This window comes from Malassezia pachydermatis (assembly GCF_001278385.1).
Source record: "Malassezia pachydermatis strain CBS 1879 chromosome Unknown scaffold12, whole genome shotgun sequence".
Classification (NCBI taxonomy): Eukaryota; Fungi; Basidiomycota; class Malasseziomycetes; order Malasseziales; family Malasseziaceae; genus Malassezia; species Malassezia pachydermatis.
The window spans coordinates 44,559-63,105 of NW_017253149.1; the positions used below are offsets into that span (position 1 = coordinate 44,559).

General features: G+C 50.5%; 8 protein-coding genes across 8 annotated transcripts; 4 read left to right on the top strand and 4 right to left on the bottom strand.

Moving 5' to 3' along the window:
* Positions 1-44: 44 nt before the first annotated feature.
* Malapachy_2889 (glycosyltransferase family 24 protein) lies at positions 45-4,690 on the top strand (the record flags this gene model as incomplete). The annotated part of the gene is made up of 2 exons (XM_018137375.1): positions 45-4,398; positions 4,431-4,690. 2 exons carry the CDS (start codon positions 45-47, stop codon positions 4,688-4,690), a joined length of 4,614 nt encoding a protein of 1,537 aa, XP_017990120.1.
* A 39-nt stretch (positions 4,691-4,729) lies between these two features.
* Positions 4,730-5,410, bottom strand: Malapachy_2904 (hypothetical protein; the record flags this gene model as incomplete). The annotated part of the gene is made up of 2 exons (XM_018137388.1): positions 4,730-5,300; positions 5,388-5,410. 2 exons carry the CDS (start codon positions 5,408-5,410, stop codon positions 4,730-4,732), a joined length of 594 nt encoding a protein of 197 aa, XP_017990108.1.
* A 4,751-nt stretch (positions 5,411-10,161) lies between these two features.
* Malapachy_2899 (metallo-dependent phosphatase) lies at positions 10,162-12,299 on the bottom strand (the record flags this gene model as incomplete). The annotated part of the gene is made up of 3 exons (XM_018137383.1): positions 10,162-11,971; positions 12,002-12,220; positions 12,250-12,299. 3 exons carry the CDS (start codon positions 12,297-12,299, stop codon positions 10,162-10,164), a joined length of 2,079 nt encoding a protein of 692 aa, XP_017990099.1.
* Positions 12,300-12,768: 469 nt separating this feature from the next.
* Malapachy_2882 (hypothetical protein) lies at positions 12,769-13,638 on the top strand (the record flags this gene model as incomplete). Its single annotated transcript, XM_018137368.1, has 2 exons — positions 12,769-13,036; positions 13,067-13,638. 2 exons carry the CDS (start codon positions 12,769-12,771, stop codon positions 13,636-13,638), a joined length of 840 nt encoding a protein of 279 aa, XP_017990121.1.
* A 118-nt stretch (positions 13,639-13,756) lies between these two features.
* On the bottom strand, positions 13,757-15,415 carry Malapachy_2883 (glucose-6-phosphate isomerase; the record flags this gene model as incomplete). The annotated part of the gene is made up of 1 exon (XM_018137369.1): positions 13,757-15,415. One exon carries the CDS (start codon positions 15,413-15,415, stop codon positions 13,757-13,759), a length of 1,659 nt encoding a protein of 552 aa, XP_017990104.1.
* A 163-nt stretch (positions 15,416-15,578) lies between these two features.
* Malapachy_2880 (eukaryotic type kh-domain type i) lies at positions 15,579-16,787 on the top strand (the record flags this gene model as incomplete). Its single annotated transcript, XM_018137366.1, has 2 exons — positions 15,579-15,675; positions 15,703-16,787. 2 exons carry the CDS (start codon positions 15,579-15,581, stop codon positions 16,785-16,787), a joined length of 1,182 nt encoding a protein of 393 aa, XP_017990124.1.
* Positions 16,788-16,821: 34 nt separating this feature from the next.
* Malapachy_2901 (hypothetical protein) lies at positions 16,822-18,147 on the bottom strand (the record flags this gene model as incomplete). Its single annotated transcript, XM_018137385.1, has 1 exon — positions 16,822-18,147. The coding sequence occupies one exon, from the start codon at positions 18,145-18,147 to the stop codon at positions 16,822-16,824; it is 1,326 nt and encodes a 441-aa protein (XP_017990112.1).
* A 154-nt stretch (positions 18,148-18,301) lies between these two features.
* Malapachy_2896 (hypothetical protein) lies at positions 18,302-18,547 on the top strand (the record flags this gene model as incomplete). Its single annotated transcript, XM_018137380.1, has 1 exon — positions 18,302-18,547. A coding segment is annotated over one exon (246 nt), but the record flags the coding sequence as incomplete, so codon positions are not given.

The following is an 18,547-nucleotide window of genomic DNA, read 5'->3' on the forward strand; positions in this document are numbered from 1 at the left end:
TCATGGCTTTGTGCCCCCCCCCACGTACCCCCTGGGCAACCACGATGACAGCCATCTTCGGCTGGATTGGCCTTCTGCTCTGGTGCGTTGTGCAGCTGGCCATAGCAGGAGATGTGCCTGTTCACATTCGTCTACGTCATGGATGGCATAACTACACGAATGCAGCTACACATGCCTCCACGTTTGTGGAAATGATGGAGGCTGCCCATGAAGTCTTCCCTAATGAGCTCTTCGATATGGTCTCACACGTATGGCCAGCGTGCGGCAAGGATACCACGAAAGTCATGCGTACTGCAGGCCATAAAGATCTTTTTGATTCCATTGAAGACTTTCTGCGCACTTACGCTACCTCTGTTGGGATTCCTCGCGTGGAAGAGCGCCTTGACGAATGGCGGATCCATGTCGCGCAGCACTGGCAAGCGCCTCGTGTAGAGTCCATGTACCAGATCTTCAACACAAGTCGTGAACTTCAAGGTCATTCCCCTACTTGTGATACGTTTGTCTACTTTGACGACCGCGTGCTTTGCTCACCCAATGACCTTCGCGCTGCTATCACAAAGCCTCCTCGCACACTTCCCACCGTATTTCCGCACGATCATGTGTATCCTAGTGGGCAGTCCGCTCTTCCAGCTCTCATTTTGTATGCGGATCCGTACTCTACCACGTTTGGTGCCTTTCACTCGGAGCTGATGACGCTGGCTGGCGAGCAGCGGATTCGATATGTACTGCGCTGGCGCCCCACGCTCGCCACTGTATCAGAACCACGATCGACGAACTACTTTTCGGGTTTTGGCGCTTCGATGCATTTAAAAAAGGTGGACTACCTGGTCTTAGACGACCGACAGATTGATGCGGCAGAGGCTTCGGAGGCTGTGCCTATCCAGTCTGATCGCATTGGGTCTCTGTACAGAGATGTGCAAGACCAATTATACTCACTCGGTGGTGAACGTACCTCATCGGTTCAAGAGGCCGTTTTGAAGCAGAGCAACTTCTCCTTAGTCGATGGTTTGTACCTCGGTCAGGCAGCTGCGCACGCCATTCTTACTGCAGAGGATCCCCTTTCTACTATGGAATCAATTGTACATGATTTCCCTGCGCATGCTGTTGCCTTACAAGCGTATGCAGCACACCTTGCAGAAAATGACCCTATCATCGAGTACCTCAACGAACGTAACTATCGATTGATTGGGGCTGGATCTTCTCAGATTTGGATCAACGGTCGGGCAGTGCCCAAGTCCGACTTGGAACTTTTGACCTTCTTCAAAAGTATCCAGGAAGAACGCCGCCTCTTGGACGACTTTGGAGCTCCTGAGCTGGGTGTATCCCCGGAAGGTGTAGAATCGCTCCTCACTCAAGAAGCCATCAATCTACAATTTTCACCCTCGCCTCGGGATATTGTTCTGTATGATACCAGTGATACTATCGAGCAGGAATCCGGTTTTGGCACGACTGTAATTGCATGGATTAACAATTTGGAGTCGGAAGAGTACAAGCTATGGCCCAACACCTTGGAAATGATGATGGAGTATCGATGGCCATCTGGCTTTCCCTTGATCGCGCGCAACTTTTTCCAGGTCGTAATGCTTTTGGATGTAGGTCATCCCGAGGCGCTTGAGTTTATGAGCGAGGCACTGGAGGCGATGATGACAGACTACCCTTTCCGTTGGGGTCTTGTACCATTGCTTCGTGACGATGCAAGTGAAGAGATTGCACAGGTACTGTGGCATGCTATCAATATGCTTCAACCACGCGAGATCGCTCCTTTCCTCTTACACCTTGCCAAAGGACCAACAGTAAATGGACGTGTGGATCCAGAGGCAGCTCGTGCTCATCTGGGATCGATAGTCCGCAATATCAAGAAGCGTGGTATAGATTTGGTGCAGGAGTTTGTGCATTACAAGCAAGTATCGCCTTTGTTCAAATACCGACTTGAGCTTGCTCATGCGTATGTCGAGCGTGTGTACCCGAATCCGCGCCCCGGCACCTACGGTGTTGCTTTCTTAAATGGCCAAGAGATTTCGCTGTCAGAGCGCTTTATCGAGGATCTAGCTTCGGCTGTGAGCTACCAGCTGCATCTGGCACACGACGACATCACGCGTGGTCGTATCGAAAAGACAGAGAATTATGAGACATACTTTTTCGATCTCAAGGGCACAGTAAAGGAGCGTTCGCAACTTGCCGACATGTTGGAGGACGCAAAAGCATTGCTTCGTCCCTACAAATTTGTATCGCTTCCAGAAGTCTTCCGACGTCTCGGCTCCCTGGCTGACCCACTTCGTCACTTTTTGTACGATCCCAAAGCGCATGATTCGTTGGTCTCATTACGTGTTGTCGGTGATATCGATTCGGATGTGGGTCGGCACAGCGTCGTGGAAGTGCTCAAAGCGATGGAGGCGGAAGGGCCTTCGTTCCGTGTCTCTTTCATCCATACTGGTGCTGACCACGGGGTTCTTTCGCACTTCCTCCTGTCAGCAATGATGTCAGGTGCGCTTAGCGACATCCCTCCCTCTCGACTTCGCTCTGCGATTGAAGCAGCGGATATTTCGTCTGCACTTGATGCGCTGTCCCATGAGTTTACGTCGCCCAAGTCCGATATGGTATGGTCGCAGATTGCTCCTACCTTTGTATCTGCGGCCGGGCTGGATGTGGGACTTCTTCCGACGCTGATTTTGAATGGCCAGGTTCTTCCTCATATCCGCCACCTCAAAGCACGTGAAGTTACTGCGGCTGTGGAATGGGAACAACAGAAGCATGTATCTACATTGCTTAACACCTTGACTGTGCCTGAACGCCCTCGTGATGTGCGTGCACAGGTAGTCGAGTTTGCTACTGCGATCTTAGGCAAGGTTTTTGTCAAGCAAGTCACAGATACAGGGTCCAGCGAGGCCTCTAGCAATCCACGCGTGCCTATTGCACCTCTTATTGCGTCGTCGCCCGTGGCCTTCAAGGTAGGTGATGCCTCTGCTGCTATCCATGTTTCTGTGATTATGGACCCAATTGCGGAAGAGGCCCCTCAGCTAACGTCTATCCTCCGCATGCTAAGCTCTGTTCGAGGTGTACGATTGTCTATTCTTATGAACCCGCGTATGCGTGTAACTGCGATGCCGCTTCAGAGGTTCACTAGGTATGATGTGCGAATTCGACCAGAGTTCGATGCTCAAGGGCATGAAAGGATTCCTGGGATTGCGTTTAATCATCTTCCCCAACAAGCCGTGCTTACTATGCAATTACACGCACCGCGTAGCATGGTGACCATGGCTGATGAAGCCATCTATGACCTGGATAATATTCGACTCTCTGATGTACATGGCAGTGTGGATGCCATATATGCCATCAAGAGCCTCTTGCTCGAAGGATATGCACAGGCTTTGCCGAATAGCATCCCACGTGGACTGCAACTTGTACTAGAGACGGATGATCAGTCGACACAACTTGATACGATTGTGATGGAAAATCTGGGCTACTTCCAGTTCCGTGCACAGCCAGGCCACTGGCACTTATCTATCCGTGAAGGCCGCAGCAGTGATGTGTACGAAATGCTGAGTGTAGGTTCCCAAGGTTGGAGGAGTCCTCCAGTCAATGAAACCAGTTCCTCAGTGCTAATCGATTCACGTTTAGGATTGACTGTATTCCCGCAGTTCCGCAAACGCCTTGGTAAAACCGTGGAAGAGCTCATTTCAGAAAGGCCCAAGGATGATTCAGGTCTAGCATCTGTCAGCCATGGTCTGCAAAAGCAATGGGGCAAGGCGCTTCGTCTCTTGCGGGGTACAAAGTCCAAGCACGCTGATATCAATATCTTCACGCTTGCCAGCGGTCATTTATATGAGCGCATGACATACATCATGATCCTGAGCGTTTTGCGGCACACAAAGAGCAGTGTCAAATTCTGGTTCGTGGAAAATTTCCTGTCTCCTTCATTCAAGGCCTTTATTCCGCATTTGGCAGAAGCGTATGGGTTTAAGTACGAACTTATTACATTTGCCTGGCCGGAATGGCTTCGTGAGCAGACGGAAAAACAACGTATGATTTGGGCGTACAAGATTCTTTTCTTGGACGTCATGTTCCCACTCGACTTGGATCGGGTGATTTTTGTGGACGCAGATCAGATTGTACGCTCTGACTTGAAGGAGCTGGTGGATATGGACTTGCGTAATGCACCATATGGCTACCCACCAATGGGCGATGACAGCGAAGATATGGACGGCTATCGGTTCTGGAAGAAGGGATACTGGAAGGCATTCCTCCGTGGTCGAACATATCATATCTCTGCCCTGTATGTCGTGGATTTACAGCGATTCCGTTACATGGCGGCGGGTGATATCCTTCGACGCCACTATCAACGCCTAACTGCGGATCCGAACTCGCTGGCGAATTTAGATCAGGACTTGCCGAATCATTGTGTGTATTATATTTTTTTGCTAACTTTTCAGTGCAAACCTACTTACCTATTTACACGCTTGATAAAACATGGCTCTGGTGCGAGACATGGTGCTCTTACGATTGGTTGTCTCAAGCGAAGACCATCGATTTGTGCAGTAATCCCAAGACGAAAGAACCGAAACTGGATAGGGCTCGTCGTCAAATTCCAGAATGGACGGAGCTTGACAATGAGGTGGCTGCGTTGGCTCATTCCTTACAAGCCAAGTCTTTCGACTCAAACGCACCCGTCGAGATGCATGATGAGCTGTAATGGTATAACATTATTTCACATAGAAGTACATAGGATAAGCTATTCAGTAGTATTGCTATCAGAGTCGCCCTCCTCCATCTGTGCCTCTACACCACGTCGTTGGCCATAAATGCGATGAAGAATAAGTGGAAGCGCGCTGGCAATGCTTAGTAGAATAAGTTTAATCATCATATCAAACGTCCAGACATGTTCCCACAACAAAGTCATAGCACCATTCGCCAACATACTGGCTTGACCTGACGTTGATGAAAGCGTAGTCCCATCACTACTCGCAGTCGACGCTGCGGCACTTGATTGAATTGCAGATGCAATGTTTTGAAGAATTTCTCCGATCTGAGTGGTGCAAAAGTTCCATGGGACACTTCCAATGGCCAATGTAACGGTATAGGGAAGTAAGGGTACATTCAGCACACCGCATGCAATATTCATCATACCGTAGGGAACAATAGGCAACAAACGCAAGAAAAGAAGATACGACCAGAGATCACGCCCAAGTTTAGGCGAAGAGTGGCGATGCGTTTCACCTTCATCAGTGTAGTGCAGTGATTGCAAAGCTTTGCGCATCGATAGAAGGGGCTTTGCTAGCTTGGGGAATAATGTCACAACCTCACTAAAGGGTGAAGCAAGCAAGTAGCAAAGCATACCTCCAAATCCTGTCAGAACGGATGTGTAAAGACTTCCCACGTAAGAGCCATACATGGCACCAAAGACAATGTTCATGATAAGACTTCCGGGTACGCAAAAAGCCTGCTTCCACGTGAAGAAAAAGGCCAATACAAAGAAGACATGCAACCTGGCCTGGGAAGAGCTGTAGGCGTACTTCTGAAGCTCCGTGCAAATATCACTGATTTCGCTCACTGTGAGATGAGTTAAATGCTTAGGCAAGTGTAGGGGTAATGTACTCAGTAAAAAGCCAAGTGCAATTGTCGCACAGAGGAACATAGTGCCGAGTAGAAGAACTTTGTGAGCATGTGGAAGCAGTAATGACCACGACAGTGATTGACCTGATGAGTCAATGTCAGCTCTTGAGTCATAAGACGCAGAAAACAGATTCGTTACGCTCTGCTTCACTTGCGTGAGAAGCGATGGATACTTCGTTGTTAAGATAGGCGCAATACCATTATCCTCGTAGCTTTGAGAGCTCCAAGTCCAAGAAGGAGCAGTAGAATCAAAGCTACTAGGTGGGCTAGCCCGGCGTTGTTGGCTCCCAGTCAGGCGCCAAGACAGGATATCTTGCCAAAACGTGTCTACCTTCGCAAGGTTAGCAGTAGATCCAGCTTGGGTATTGGTCATAGTCGATGATGAGGTATCTAGGATTGTAGAGCCCAGCGAATATTCTTCCATGGGTGTAGGTGTGAGTACCTCGGAATGAGAATCACCATACCGGTCTGTTCGGAAACCATCCGATACCGGTGAGAGTGGTGGGCTCGACTCATTTAGTAGAATCGCAGAAGCTCTTCGAGCAGATGGCATTAAAAGGTTTGTAGAGGATTGACGCTGTCCTGTCTGTGCTGGTGGCTCCTCTGCGCTTAAATGCCCCGACACCGGCGGAGGCATACTCGGCGTAACATATTCAAATTCAGGAACACACGCAAACGACGGAGGTGTTAATTTGCCACTTAGCAAAGAAGACGAACGAGCTCGACTTCCTGGTCTCCTACCATAATGGAGAACAACGTCAGGGGTGCCCGGGCCACGGTCAAAGCCATCGGCTCTATTCAGATCAGCAAAGGATCGCATCGTAATTATGTTGCCGGGCATTTGTCCAAAAGACGCTGCATAGTTCCTAGCATGTCTGGGTTTCCAAGGCGAGCTGGATTGCTTCCCTCCTTGCGTCACATCTTGGGTAGAGTCTGTCGCAAAATCCATTGCCGAGGAGGGAGGGAGGACAGTGAAGGCAGGCGCCAAGGCCAAATGATCTCTCTACAAATTCTAAAGCAAAAAATATTGGCGGTGGGTGCCTCCCGGACCCTATACATGCAGTCCCTAGTAAAAAGATCAGCTTGAATAAGCCGGCGTAGCCAACCGGGTATAAGCGCTAGTAGTCAATTTGCTATCTACGGCCGAGTGCCACAATTTCCAACAGGGCCGCACGGATGCTCCACACCACGATGAGCATCGCCCGGCTGAGATTATCAGACAGGGCGCCTCTCCCAGGACGGCTGTTTAGGCATTTCAGCCACTCTGTCCCAAAGCCATCCGCATATGCCAGTCGACTGGTAGACCGTACACTGTACGAATTTCAAGGACCTGATACCTTTAAGTTTCTACAAGGAAGTGTAACAAACAATGTTGCCGTGCTGGAAACCATAGCTTCCTCCAAGACGTATGTGCAAGGACAGGACACGCTCTACTCCGCCTTTTTGAGTCCACAAGTAAGTGTTACATATGTTAACGATAGGGACGCGTAGTTGCGGATGCATTCATGCACCCTATTCCTTCTGAAACTGACTTCAAGGTGCTTGTAGAGGTGGATAATGCCATCGCACCCGACTTCATCAAGCTAGTGACTCGTTTCAAGCTGAGGTCTAAGGTGAAGATATCGGATGTAAGCGAGAAGTGGGATGTATATCAAGTTTGGGGCAACGGTATCGCAACCATTGTATCAGCAGATGACCTGTTTGCCACTAACTCTTTCTTGTTAAGAGATCCACGGACGCCGGAAATGGGGTGGCGTCTTCTAGCATCAAAGAATGCTGGCCTTAATATACCAGAAAAAGTGGAACAAGTGGCCCAAAGTGCTTACACAGTCCACCGCATGCTACAAGGCGTGCCTGAAGGCTCAAAGGAAATCATTTTGAACTCAAGTTTGCCGCTAGAGAGCTGCATGGATTATATGCACGGTGTTGACTTTCACAAGGGCTGTTATATTGGACAAGAGTTGACAGCGCGTACTCATTTCACGGGTTTGGTGCGCAAACGTATCTTGCCTGTCGTTCTCAGCACACAGCCAGAGGGAAACAACGAATTCACAGTCAATAATAACGCCTCCTTCTCGCTTCCAGCAAGTGGGGCTGATGTACGCCTGATTGCCGCAAATGTAGAGGAAAAACCTGAGAAACAAAGGCCTACACGTATGCGCTCAGCGGGTAAGTTTTTGAACGGCGTACACAATGTAGGCCTGGCACTTCTTCGCTTAGATCAAGTGGAGAAAACATTGCACCCTGCCACAAGCTCATCTGTCTTGGCTACTGAGTCTATGGATGGCAGCCCTTTGTATATTCGCGCTCGATTCCCTACATGGTGGCCTTCTACGAATGGAACTTCCAAGGGTGATTAATGTAGACGTATTTTCATACTTGAAAAAATAGCGCCAGCAAAGAAATATAGGCACCACAGCCGAGCATTTCAGCGAGATGTGTCTATGCCACGTGGATAAAATTTCAGCTGCGCAACACCAATGCGCAAGCACTTTGCATTTCCCTTCGCCATCTCATTAGATGTCCTCGAGAAGTCAAGAGAGAGAGGCAGGCTGTTCATCGAGTGAAGGCAGACATGCTTCACGGGACCCAGATATGGAAACTGGTTGGTATACCGTGAAAGAGCCTGTCGAAGATCCTAATTTACCCCATGATATGCATGACGCAGAGGACCGACACTCTGCACATCATGTTTTGTACGATTTATTCCATTCTGTTCATAAGCAGGGTAGGAACCATTCAGGTAAGCCCTACATTCAGGAGCATGGGTTCGATGTACCTGTCAAGTGGACACATCTAGTGAAGAGACCGGTGGTTCGTCAGTGGATTCATCAGAGCAATTTGTATAAAGAAAAAGATGAGCGACTACCCTCCCGTTTTGAACTTTTTTTTGATCTAATGTTTGTGGGAATCGCCCATGTAGTTGCTGAGGGGGCTACCGAAGAAGCAACTGGATTCAATTTACTGAAATTTGTTCTAGAGTACTTCCCTACATGGTCATTTTGGATGGATGTTCGCACTTTTCTTAATGTGTCGGGCACAGACGATTTGAAGGAACGCATGGGTCTTCTTGCTTCTATGGTTTTGCTAGCAGGATATGCTGGCAATGCATCTGCCTTGTCCATTTTGGAAGACGGTACCCCTGAAGAAGTATTTAAAAACGGAGGGGCTGCTGTAGACAGTGACTGGACGGGTGATATTGGTCGGATGAGGCATTGTAAGCCGGGCAATATAAAGTGTCAGGAGCTTGGTTACTATCTTGGTAACGGATACTGGCTAAAATATGGATATCAAGATGCCGTTCATTCTGCTGTCGCTTTTTATTTGGTCATGCGTCTGTTCCACATTCTATTGCATGTATATTATGGATGGCGGCTGCCAAGCTTTCGGCTTTCTATGTGGACACAGGCCATTGTTCGGTCCGTCATCTCAGTCATATACATTCCGATTATGTTTGTTTGGTCGCCTGCATTGATTGTGATTCTGATGTTTGTGGGGATGGTGTTGGAACTTTTGAATGCATTCTTGGTGTTGTACATTATCAAATTTTATCATTCTTTATCTAAGAGATGGAACAAAACGCCACTATATATTCCAGCGCTATCTATGGAGCATGTCATGGAGCGGACAATCCAATTTGTTATTGTCGTTGTGGGAGAAATGATCATTAGTGCCACCTATTCTGCTTCAAAATCCAAGTTTGGCCTTTCTATCCAGTATGGTCAGAGTGCTTTGGGTATTTGCTGTTCATTTATGATCATTTGGCTCTATTATGATGCGGATAGTTCGCGCACGTTCCAGCACGCTTTGCGTCGCCATGCCATCCCTGCTACACTCTTTTCGATGCTTCATTTCCCACTTACAGCTGCATTGATCCTGGCAGGTGCTTCACTGAAGAATATTGTCCAAGATGATAACGAGGTCATGTCTGGTGGCTATCTCTGGTTCTGGAGTGGTAGTCTCTGCGTGACACTTTGCTGTATTGGGTTGATTGGCCTTTTGCATCGAAACTTGGATATGCGAAACAGCACCCTCCTTCCGCGTTGGACCCGTATTGGCTGGCGGTTCGTTTGTGCGCTGATTATTTTATTCCTCCCTCTTATGCGAGAAAATTGGGAGACGATCAATCTCTTGGGAGTGGATCTCTCCATTTTGTTTGCTTTGGTGGTCTTTGAAACCATTTCCAAACTGGGAGCTGTGGGCAGGCACTATGATGCAGAAAAAGCAGGTATTGTTCGCCGGGCCAAATCTCAAAGTGCTGCAGCGACTGATCCAAAACTGGCAGAGTCTATTCAGCATGCGAGACAAGAATTGTATGATATGGGGGCCATGAGTCCGCACCACAGCGAAGCCATCATCACAGCGCCCACCAAGCGCTTCTATCTTAGTAAATCTATACCCTGGCACCCCTATGACGGGCTTACTATGGCTGAAACAGGTGAAGAGGATGTTGGTATGGAAGGAGAACTTGGACATTTGGAGACGAAAGAATTGTCGTCTGGTCAGCGATGGGCGTATACAACGTAGATTTATTGTATAGATTCTGAAAGTCTATGTTTCGTTGGTCTTGGATTGGGCTTGGTCAACCATGCGGCCATCTGTTAACGCCACAATGACAGCCAGATCTTCTTTTGCACAGTCATGATCTACCACTAGACCCGTATCGATCCTTGAAGCGGAATCGAAATGCGAATGATGTTCATGGGCTGCCACGAAAAGAGCGTCGCGAATGGCCAGAGGAGTCGAATCTACCACCATAGAATCGTTGAGGATAGCAGCAGCGGCTGGATGGAGTCGTTTTCTCAAAGTATCTCTAGACGCATTGGTGGGAAGCTGTACGGATCGAGAGCGACGTAAACGAAGCTTATTCGCACGTTGAATGGCATCTTCTGTTCCAGAAGAAAGGTAGACTTGATCGCGGTCAACATGTTTGTGCAGTTGCTCCATCATGGATAGGCGCCGGCGCTTAGGCAAATGAGAAGTATCACCATGGCCCACGCTAGAAGGCGGTGACATGGACATAGGGCTGTCCACAGTGTCAAGGCCACATTTGGCATGCAGGTGATTCCATCGAGAGATGTATGTAGCACCTAACAGGAATTTACGCACTAGAGTGGACATTAGCTCACCCGATTCGTCATCAATGATGTATCGACCTCGCGTGAGGGCGTCATACCCATCGTTTCCTTGGCACAGATACTCTCGCGTAACCACCGCATAATTTTTGTGCATTTGTAGTTCCTCGCGAACCTCGGGCGTAATACGACAAACCATTACAGAGTTCTCGTTGTCGGACTTGGTATCAGGCTCATACAAAAATGAATTGCGAATATTGATGAATGTCTCTTTGCTCTCAGGGCCCGAGCCATCGAACGGTTGCTTCAGCACATGAACACTAACAACGCGATGGCCAGGCTCGCGGGATGAATCCCATACTACTTGCAAGCCTGCTAGTTGAGGAAAACGACCCTCTTGCTTTGGATATGTGCTGAATCCATTCTCGAGAGCATCCCAAATGTCTTGCCCTGTGAGCTCTTTCACCACAATTGGGTCCTCGAATGGCATAATCTCCATAAGATTCCCTAGCGTGATTTTGCCAGGGCCAAACACACTGTCGCTCCGCAAGGATCCGCCACAAATCAAAGCACAATCCGCCATGCGGTAGTCATTTTGGAGAATCTTGCTGCACTTGGGATGCGACTTTCTCCTCAGCATGCGCTCCATGGCCATTAAGAGAATGTCCGAGATTAGGTCGCCGATCCCGGATTCTTTGGTTCGAACTTTTTCCGAGCGCAGGTCCCATTCGTTTAGTGTGATCGCAACAGGCTGTTCTGTAGCCTTCGTAACTCGTTGCATGAGTTGGTCAAGTAGTTCATGCAGCTCGGGGAGCGACTCATCGTTTGGACATGGCTGATGGCGCCGAACAGTAAGACGTTCAATAGTGCGACGACGCACAGCTGTGTCGTCATGCGGCTCAGACAGCGTAATTTCCACTTCACTTAGGTCATGGAAATCAGTACCACTCTTTACAATCAGCGTGTTTTCATCGTTTTCGCAGCCCATCATGGAACGCTCAAATTCGGTCCCATCATAAGAGTCAACACCACGGCCAATATAATATGTATGATCATGTCCGCCTAGAATAAGATCCACGCCATGCTGACTAGGATCTGTCTTAGCAACAGCACCGAGGGCATTGGCCAGTGCAATATCGTTAGGAAGACGGCAATGTGTAGCAGCAAAAATCAGTTCACACTTTTCAGGGCCCTCACGTAGCTCTTTCGAAAGCTTCAACGCTGTTTGAACCATATCGCGGTACTCGAACTCCTCCGGGAAGCCGGGCACAGTGTCAAGCCACTCCCTGCATTGTTAGACAGTATAAGGTACATACTCTTCCACAAGTCCAATGCACCCTATTTTGATTCCTTTGACCTCCATGACAAAATAGGGTAATGTCCCTTCGATCTGTTTATCACGCTCATCCAGTTCCGGTGATTGCTCTGAATCATCATCTCGCCAGGAAGCATCAACAACGTTCGAAAAGAGCCAGGGGAAATTTGTTTTACTCAAAAGACTCTGAAGGTGAGGGTATCCGAAATCCCAATCATGACTTTGCTGTAAGTAGAAGAAATTACGTACTTGCCCAAAACAGCGCAATCAACCTGCATGGCATTAATCACAGGCACCATATGTGCTCCACGTGTGATACTGCTCTCAACACTAGGGTTGAATAAATCGCCTGAAAATATGACTAGACCGTTTCTGTTACGCTTTTGATGCTGGGTCCAGTCAAAAGGTTTATCAGGGGCTGTGCGTTGACACACTTGGTTATCTTCGCCCCACGCAGAGCGAAGACGATGGATCAAAGCAGCGAATTGATCGGCGCCAAGCACTTCTCCATTCTTCCCTTTTTGTCTTACTCTGTATACACTTATATGTAAGTGGATGGAAATGCGTACTCGTTAAAGTGAAGCAATGGTATAGCCATTCGCCTCGACATGGCAATGTGAGTGGAACATTCTTAACAGTGCGTCTGTGCGTTCATGAGGTTCGTGTTGAATCACGTGATAATCCGCCCGTGCTGACCGCAACAACAGATGGCGTGGAGGGAGGAGCACTGTCCTATCAACGCCCCACAACAGTGAGTGTAGCACCATCATGCTTTCGTTGATGGGTTCAACTAGGGCCACCTTTGGCCTTGCACGTACTCTTCGAGTGCCTCTATACACGCCAGTGTCTACGTTCATTACGGCATCCCACGTATCGTATGCCAACACCAAAGCCGCCACTCGTACCAAGAAAAGTACAAAGGCGACAACCAAGACTAGCACGCGTTCGAAGAACACGGCTGCTAAGCCAAAGAAGGCAACGCCCGCTAAGAAAGACAAGCCATGGGAACGCCGCGATGAGAAGACAGGCGAGCTTTGTATGTATGAGTATGTCTAACGAGTTCTAGTGCCACTTCCTTACGACCGTAAGCCTACAAAGCGCCCCCGTTTCCTTATTTACTTTATGGAACGCCTTGAACAAGTTCGTGAGAAGCCAGAGTTCCAGATGACAAACCGTGATGGTAAGAGTGTGTTCGACATCCGTTCGGCAGCTACTACGATCGGTGCGGAATGGAAGCAACTCTCGGACTCTGAACGTTCGCGCATTGACAAATTGTACGAAGAGCACGTAAAGAAGTACGAAAAGGACCTTCAGGCATGGCAAAAGAGTCTGACACCGGACGAGATCCAGCGCCAGAACCAGTTCTTTGCCTACCAACGTAAGCAGGGCAAGAAGGCTGTACCGCGTAACATTTCTGGCCCTGACCAGCCGAAGCGCCCATTGAGTGCCTTTTTCCTGTTTACCCAGCACCTGCGTGAGCAGGGTGAGGCCAATACAATGCCCGTGACGGAGTTTGCACGCGAGGCTGGCGCGAAGTGGAAGGCCCTGAGTGCCAAGGAGAAGGAGCCATACGAGGAAAAGGCACGTGCCTCCAAGGAAGAATACCTTCAGCGTATGGAGGAATTCAAGACAGCGTAAGTAGTATGATAATTCCATTCCCCCTTTCTCTCTGAATTGATAAAAACAAGTCACTCGGAAGAACGAAAATAACATTGAAATGGAAAGGTATTATCTACTTGAACCCAACAGAAGACACTTACTTACGGTTGGCGAGGTAATGCTTGATCAGACCCGACGTCGACGAGTCATGGCCATCAGCATCGACCTTGGCAGGGTCGCGCTGCATGAGCAGCGGCTGGATCTTCTTAGCTAGCACCTTACCGAGCTCTACGCCCATCTGGTCGTACGAGTTGATGTTCCAGATAAAGCCCTGGGTAGCGATCTTGTGCTCGTACATCGCAATCAGGGCACCGAGTGTCTTCGGTGTAATCTTCTGGACCATGATGCTGTTGGTAGGACGGTTACCGCGGAACACCTTGCTCTTGAGAAGTGCCACGTTCGATGCCTTATCGCCGAGCTCCTTCGCGACTTCCTCTTCCGTCTTACCGAACGCCAAAGCCTCAGGCTGCGCGAAGAAGTTCGAAAGGAGAATGTCGTGGTGGTCGCCCAACGGGTTCTGCGTCTCAATCGGTGCGATGAAGTCACAGGGGATCATCTTGGTACCCTGATGAATTAACTGATAGAAGGCATGCTGGCCATTGGTACCAGCTTGACCCCAGATGATCGGGCCGGTCTGGTAGTTCACAGGCTCGCCGTTCTTGCCCACGAACTTACCATTCGACTCCATATCGCCCTGCTGGAAGTAATCCGCAAACTTGCACAGGTACTGGTCGTACGGCAGCAGGGCATGCGTCTGTGCGCCGTGGAAGTTGTTGTACCAGATGCCCAGAAGGCCCAAGATCACAGGCAGGTTCTGCTCAAGTGGGGCCTCCTTGAAGTGCATGTCCATAGCATGCGCACCTTCCAACAGCTCCTTGAAGTTCTCAAAACCGATCGAGAGCATAATGCTCAGACCAATGGCGCTCCACAGACTGTAACGGCCACCGACCCAGTCCCAGAACTTGAACATGTTCTCCTTCGCGATACCGAACTTGGTCACCTCCGACTCATTCGTACTCAGGGCCACAAAGTGCTTCGCAACATGCGCCTTGTCCTTGGCAGTCTGAAGGAACCAGTCGCGAGCGGTTGTAGCGTTGGTAATCGTTTCGATAGTAGTGAACGTCTTGCTCGCAATGATGAACAGCGTGGTCTCCGGATCCGACGCACGCAGAGTCTCAGCAATGTGCGTGCCATCGATGTTCGACACAAAGTGCATATCGAGGTCGCGCTTCGAGTACGCCTTGAGGGCCTCGCACACCATCACAGGGCCGAGATCCGAGCCACCAATACCGATGTTGACTACAGTCTTGATGGGCTTGCCCGTGTAGCCCTTCCACGTACCCGAGCGAACGGCATCAGAGAATTCGTGCATATGCTTAAGTTCCGGGATGACATCCTTGGTGCCTGGCTCCGAGAGCTTCAGCTCGTCGTGCAGATCGCGCAGAGCAATGTGAAGCACAGCACGGTCTTCCGTGTTGTTGATGTGTTCTCCCTTGTACATAGCATCGCGCTTCGCTTCAAGTTGAGATTCCTTAGCCAACGCGACCAACTGGGTGAAAATCTCCTCGTCGATGAGGTTCTTGCTGTAATCCAGGAGGATCGAGACATCCTTGTTGCTAGTCTCGAAGCTCTTCGAGAACGTCTCAAAGCGCTTCGGGTCCGCAGCAAATGCCTCTTTCAGAGTGATTTTCTTGCTTTCGTACAGAGACTGAAGCTTCTTCCAAGCGGAGAGTTCGTTAGCAGGCTGGACCGACATTGTGGTATGAAGTGAAACGACGGTAAGACCGAACCCGTGCGCCAAGCGCGGAGATAGTGGGGTCCGAGCGTCTAACGGGGCGCATATATCAAAATCTTATGTCATCATTCTCTGATAATCTGTGCCATCGCTTTTTCCACCGACGGACGACGAGCAAGTTCACATGGCGGAGCGAAGGAGCAAATGGGACCGGCCTGCGGACCATGGCACCAGCCAGCAGCAAAGCGTCGCTGTGACCACAACAACGGATACACGTCCAGGTATGTACACACGCCACTCACTATAAGCCGCCAAAGCTGCTGCTGCCGCCGCCGCGCGCATCGCCGCACAGTTTACGAGAGGTGAGCCGGCTGGCCCTGGTGCTCTGGTGCGGCACCCTGATTTTGATGAAGAAGGCCCAGATGGCGCCTATACGCATGACATTGAGATCAATGATCATCGTAATCGCTACCTGTTGACAAAGAGCCAGACACAAGACAATTTGCGCCATGAGACAGGCGCGCGCGTGTACACACGCGGCATATGGTACCCTGACCGTTCTAAGGCGCGTGCTAGTGATCCGCCATTGTACCTGCATATCACGGCGGATACACGTGAGAGTCTGGATCGCTGTGTGGCACGCATCAATGACCTGATGAACCAGGATTTGCCGCCGCTGCTGGACGACCGTTTGCACCGCAACGATGCGAGGGGGCCGAATGGATGGCCCGAAGAGCGTGTCCCGATCAACTTGGAACCGCTGCGCAACTTTAATGTGCGTGCAAAGATCGTCGGTCCCACTGGTTTGTTTGTGAAGTACATTCAGAACGAGACACGCGTGCGTGTCCAAATCAAGGGCCGTGGTTCTGGCTACTTGGAAACCGATACAGGCCGAGAGCTGGAAGAGCCTATGCATATCCATCTCTCAGGCCCAGAAGCAACACAGGTTCGTCGCGCCAAGGAAATGGCCTTGGACCTTGTGGATGCCGTCACAGAGGAATGGCACAAGGCTCGTGCTGCCACGGGCGGTGGCTCCATGGACTATGCTCCCAAGTCGCAGGAAGACATTCCACCGCCGCCTAGTGAAGAAGCTCCACCACCACCACCGGAAGGGGCGGAAGTTCCTCCACCGCCTGAAGACGAAGTACCCCGTACGCATTCGCTTACGACAACTAACATTTCAGCGCCACCACCGACCGATGCACCGCCGGAAGACCCAGCGCCGCCAGTCGAGGCAGCACAGGAGACTTCGCAGCTGGCCGAAGAGGAAGCTGCCTTGCATCAGTACTGGAAAGACTATGTGGCATGGGAGCAGAGCTTTGTGAACTACCATGGACGGCGGCCTACCGCCGATGAGGGCGCGCAGGACGTCCCACCAGAATACCGTACATGATCTATAATGTTCTACATGGGTATATTGTGGTATACTACCTGGACTGGGTGCGTGTAATAGTAGGAGGGTATATAGGTGCGTGCGAAGAGCGCGGCTTCTTGGACGGACCACCAGACACGCGACGTGGCGGTGGCCGCTTGCGGAGTCGCCGCATGGTGATCGGGGGGGACGAGGATGGCATGGAAGCATCGCTCGAGTACGGCGAAGACGACGAAGAGGAGCTGTCTTCCTCGGACGAAGACAACGATGTCTCAGATGAAGATGACGACGCTTCAGACGTGGACGATATAGAGAAAACCTCATCGGACGTCTCCGTGTTGGAGTCGTCCGATACGCCATCGTCCTCACTATCCCAGACAAGGGCATCACGAATCTCAGCTGAAGAACAGTGCCAAGCGGGCATAGAAAACTCTCTATGTTCTTGCTCGGCTGGTGCCATCGACGCTGCAAGTGGCCAAAGGGGAGGACTTCGATACAACACGTCAGCGGATTCGTCCAGGAGGTTGTACGCTGGGATGGCATCTCGGGCTTCCCGCACACGTTGGGCACGTTGCTGAATCGGTGCACAATGCTCCAAGGACCATGTCCGCCGAATAAGGCGCGGTTCGTACTCTTGCGCTCCAAAAACCTCAGATAAAAGGGTACACGTTTCTTCCGCGGCTTGTCGAAGAACAGGGTCGTCATGTACAAGTGCTACGGCCAAAATATCGCGCCACGTCAGTGGATGTGCGTACAGCCTTTTGTCGGTGCTCCAGTGTCGGTAAGTGAGAATACTCCGAAGCGCTTCCGCTTTATAAGGCGTAGGATCAGCCACAGCCGTATCAATATCACGTTGCAGCGTGGACGGCAGCACAGTGATGGAGGGCGCCCAAACCAAATTCAGAAGGAGAGAGCGCAGCTTTTCTTGGACTGCCATCCATACGTGAGCATGTTCCTGCTTATGGACCTGGTGCAATGAGTGCGTTTCCATGTCTGTGCGACGCGCTTGGCCCTCCATCATCGCAGCGACTTCGTCAGCAAGCAGCCAGGGCGGCGCAGGAGCATCATCACCGGCAAGGGGCCACAGCAGTGTATGCTGCCGCCGTAAAAACTCATACGCATTTTTACCGAGTGCTTGGCGCCATGGAACATCATGGTCACGCTGCTCAAGCGCGGCAGCGCCATGCTTCAGGGCCGTATTCATGCCACGCCGATTAGCTGCATCGCCCGACAATGCAATACCTATATCGGTGCCGTATTCATACTCTAAATATGTGCGTAGAGAATGTAGGTCGCCGAGCTCTTGCTGTGGTACCTTGGTCGATGCAGTCTGCGAGGCAGCCGACGATGTCTTCTGTTGCACGCGTGGAGTCGGCGCCATGAGAAAACACGTTGCGCCGTGCGAGAGAACGTGCCAAGATACTCGCTTACCTCAGCATATAAGCCGCGGCGTTTTAACGGACAAATGTGGGTCGTGCATTTCATTAACGTGAAAACACCGACCGTCAGACCTTGCTTTTTCTTTAACGAACATCATGGACAACATCGACTCAAGCCAGCTTATGCGCTTCGGCAAGAAGCTCCTCACCAAGGTGATGAACAAGCAAAACAACAATGGCGGCTACGGAGGCCAAGGTATGGGCGGCCAAGGCATGGGCGGCATGGGCGGTATGGGCGGTATGGGCGGTATGGGCGGCCAAGGCGGTAACAACAACCTGGTCGGCAGCCTGATCAACAACATTGTCGGCGGAGGCAAGCAAGGCGGCATGGGCGGCGGCTAC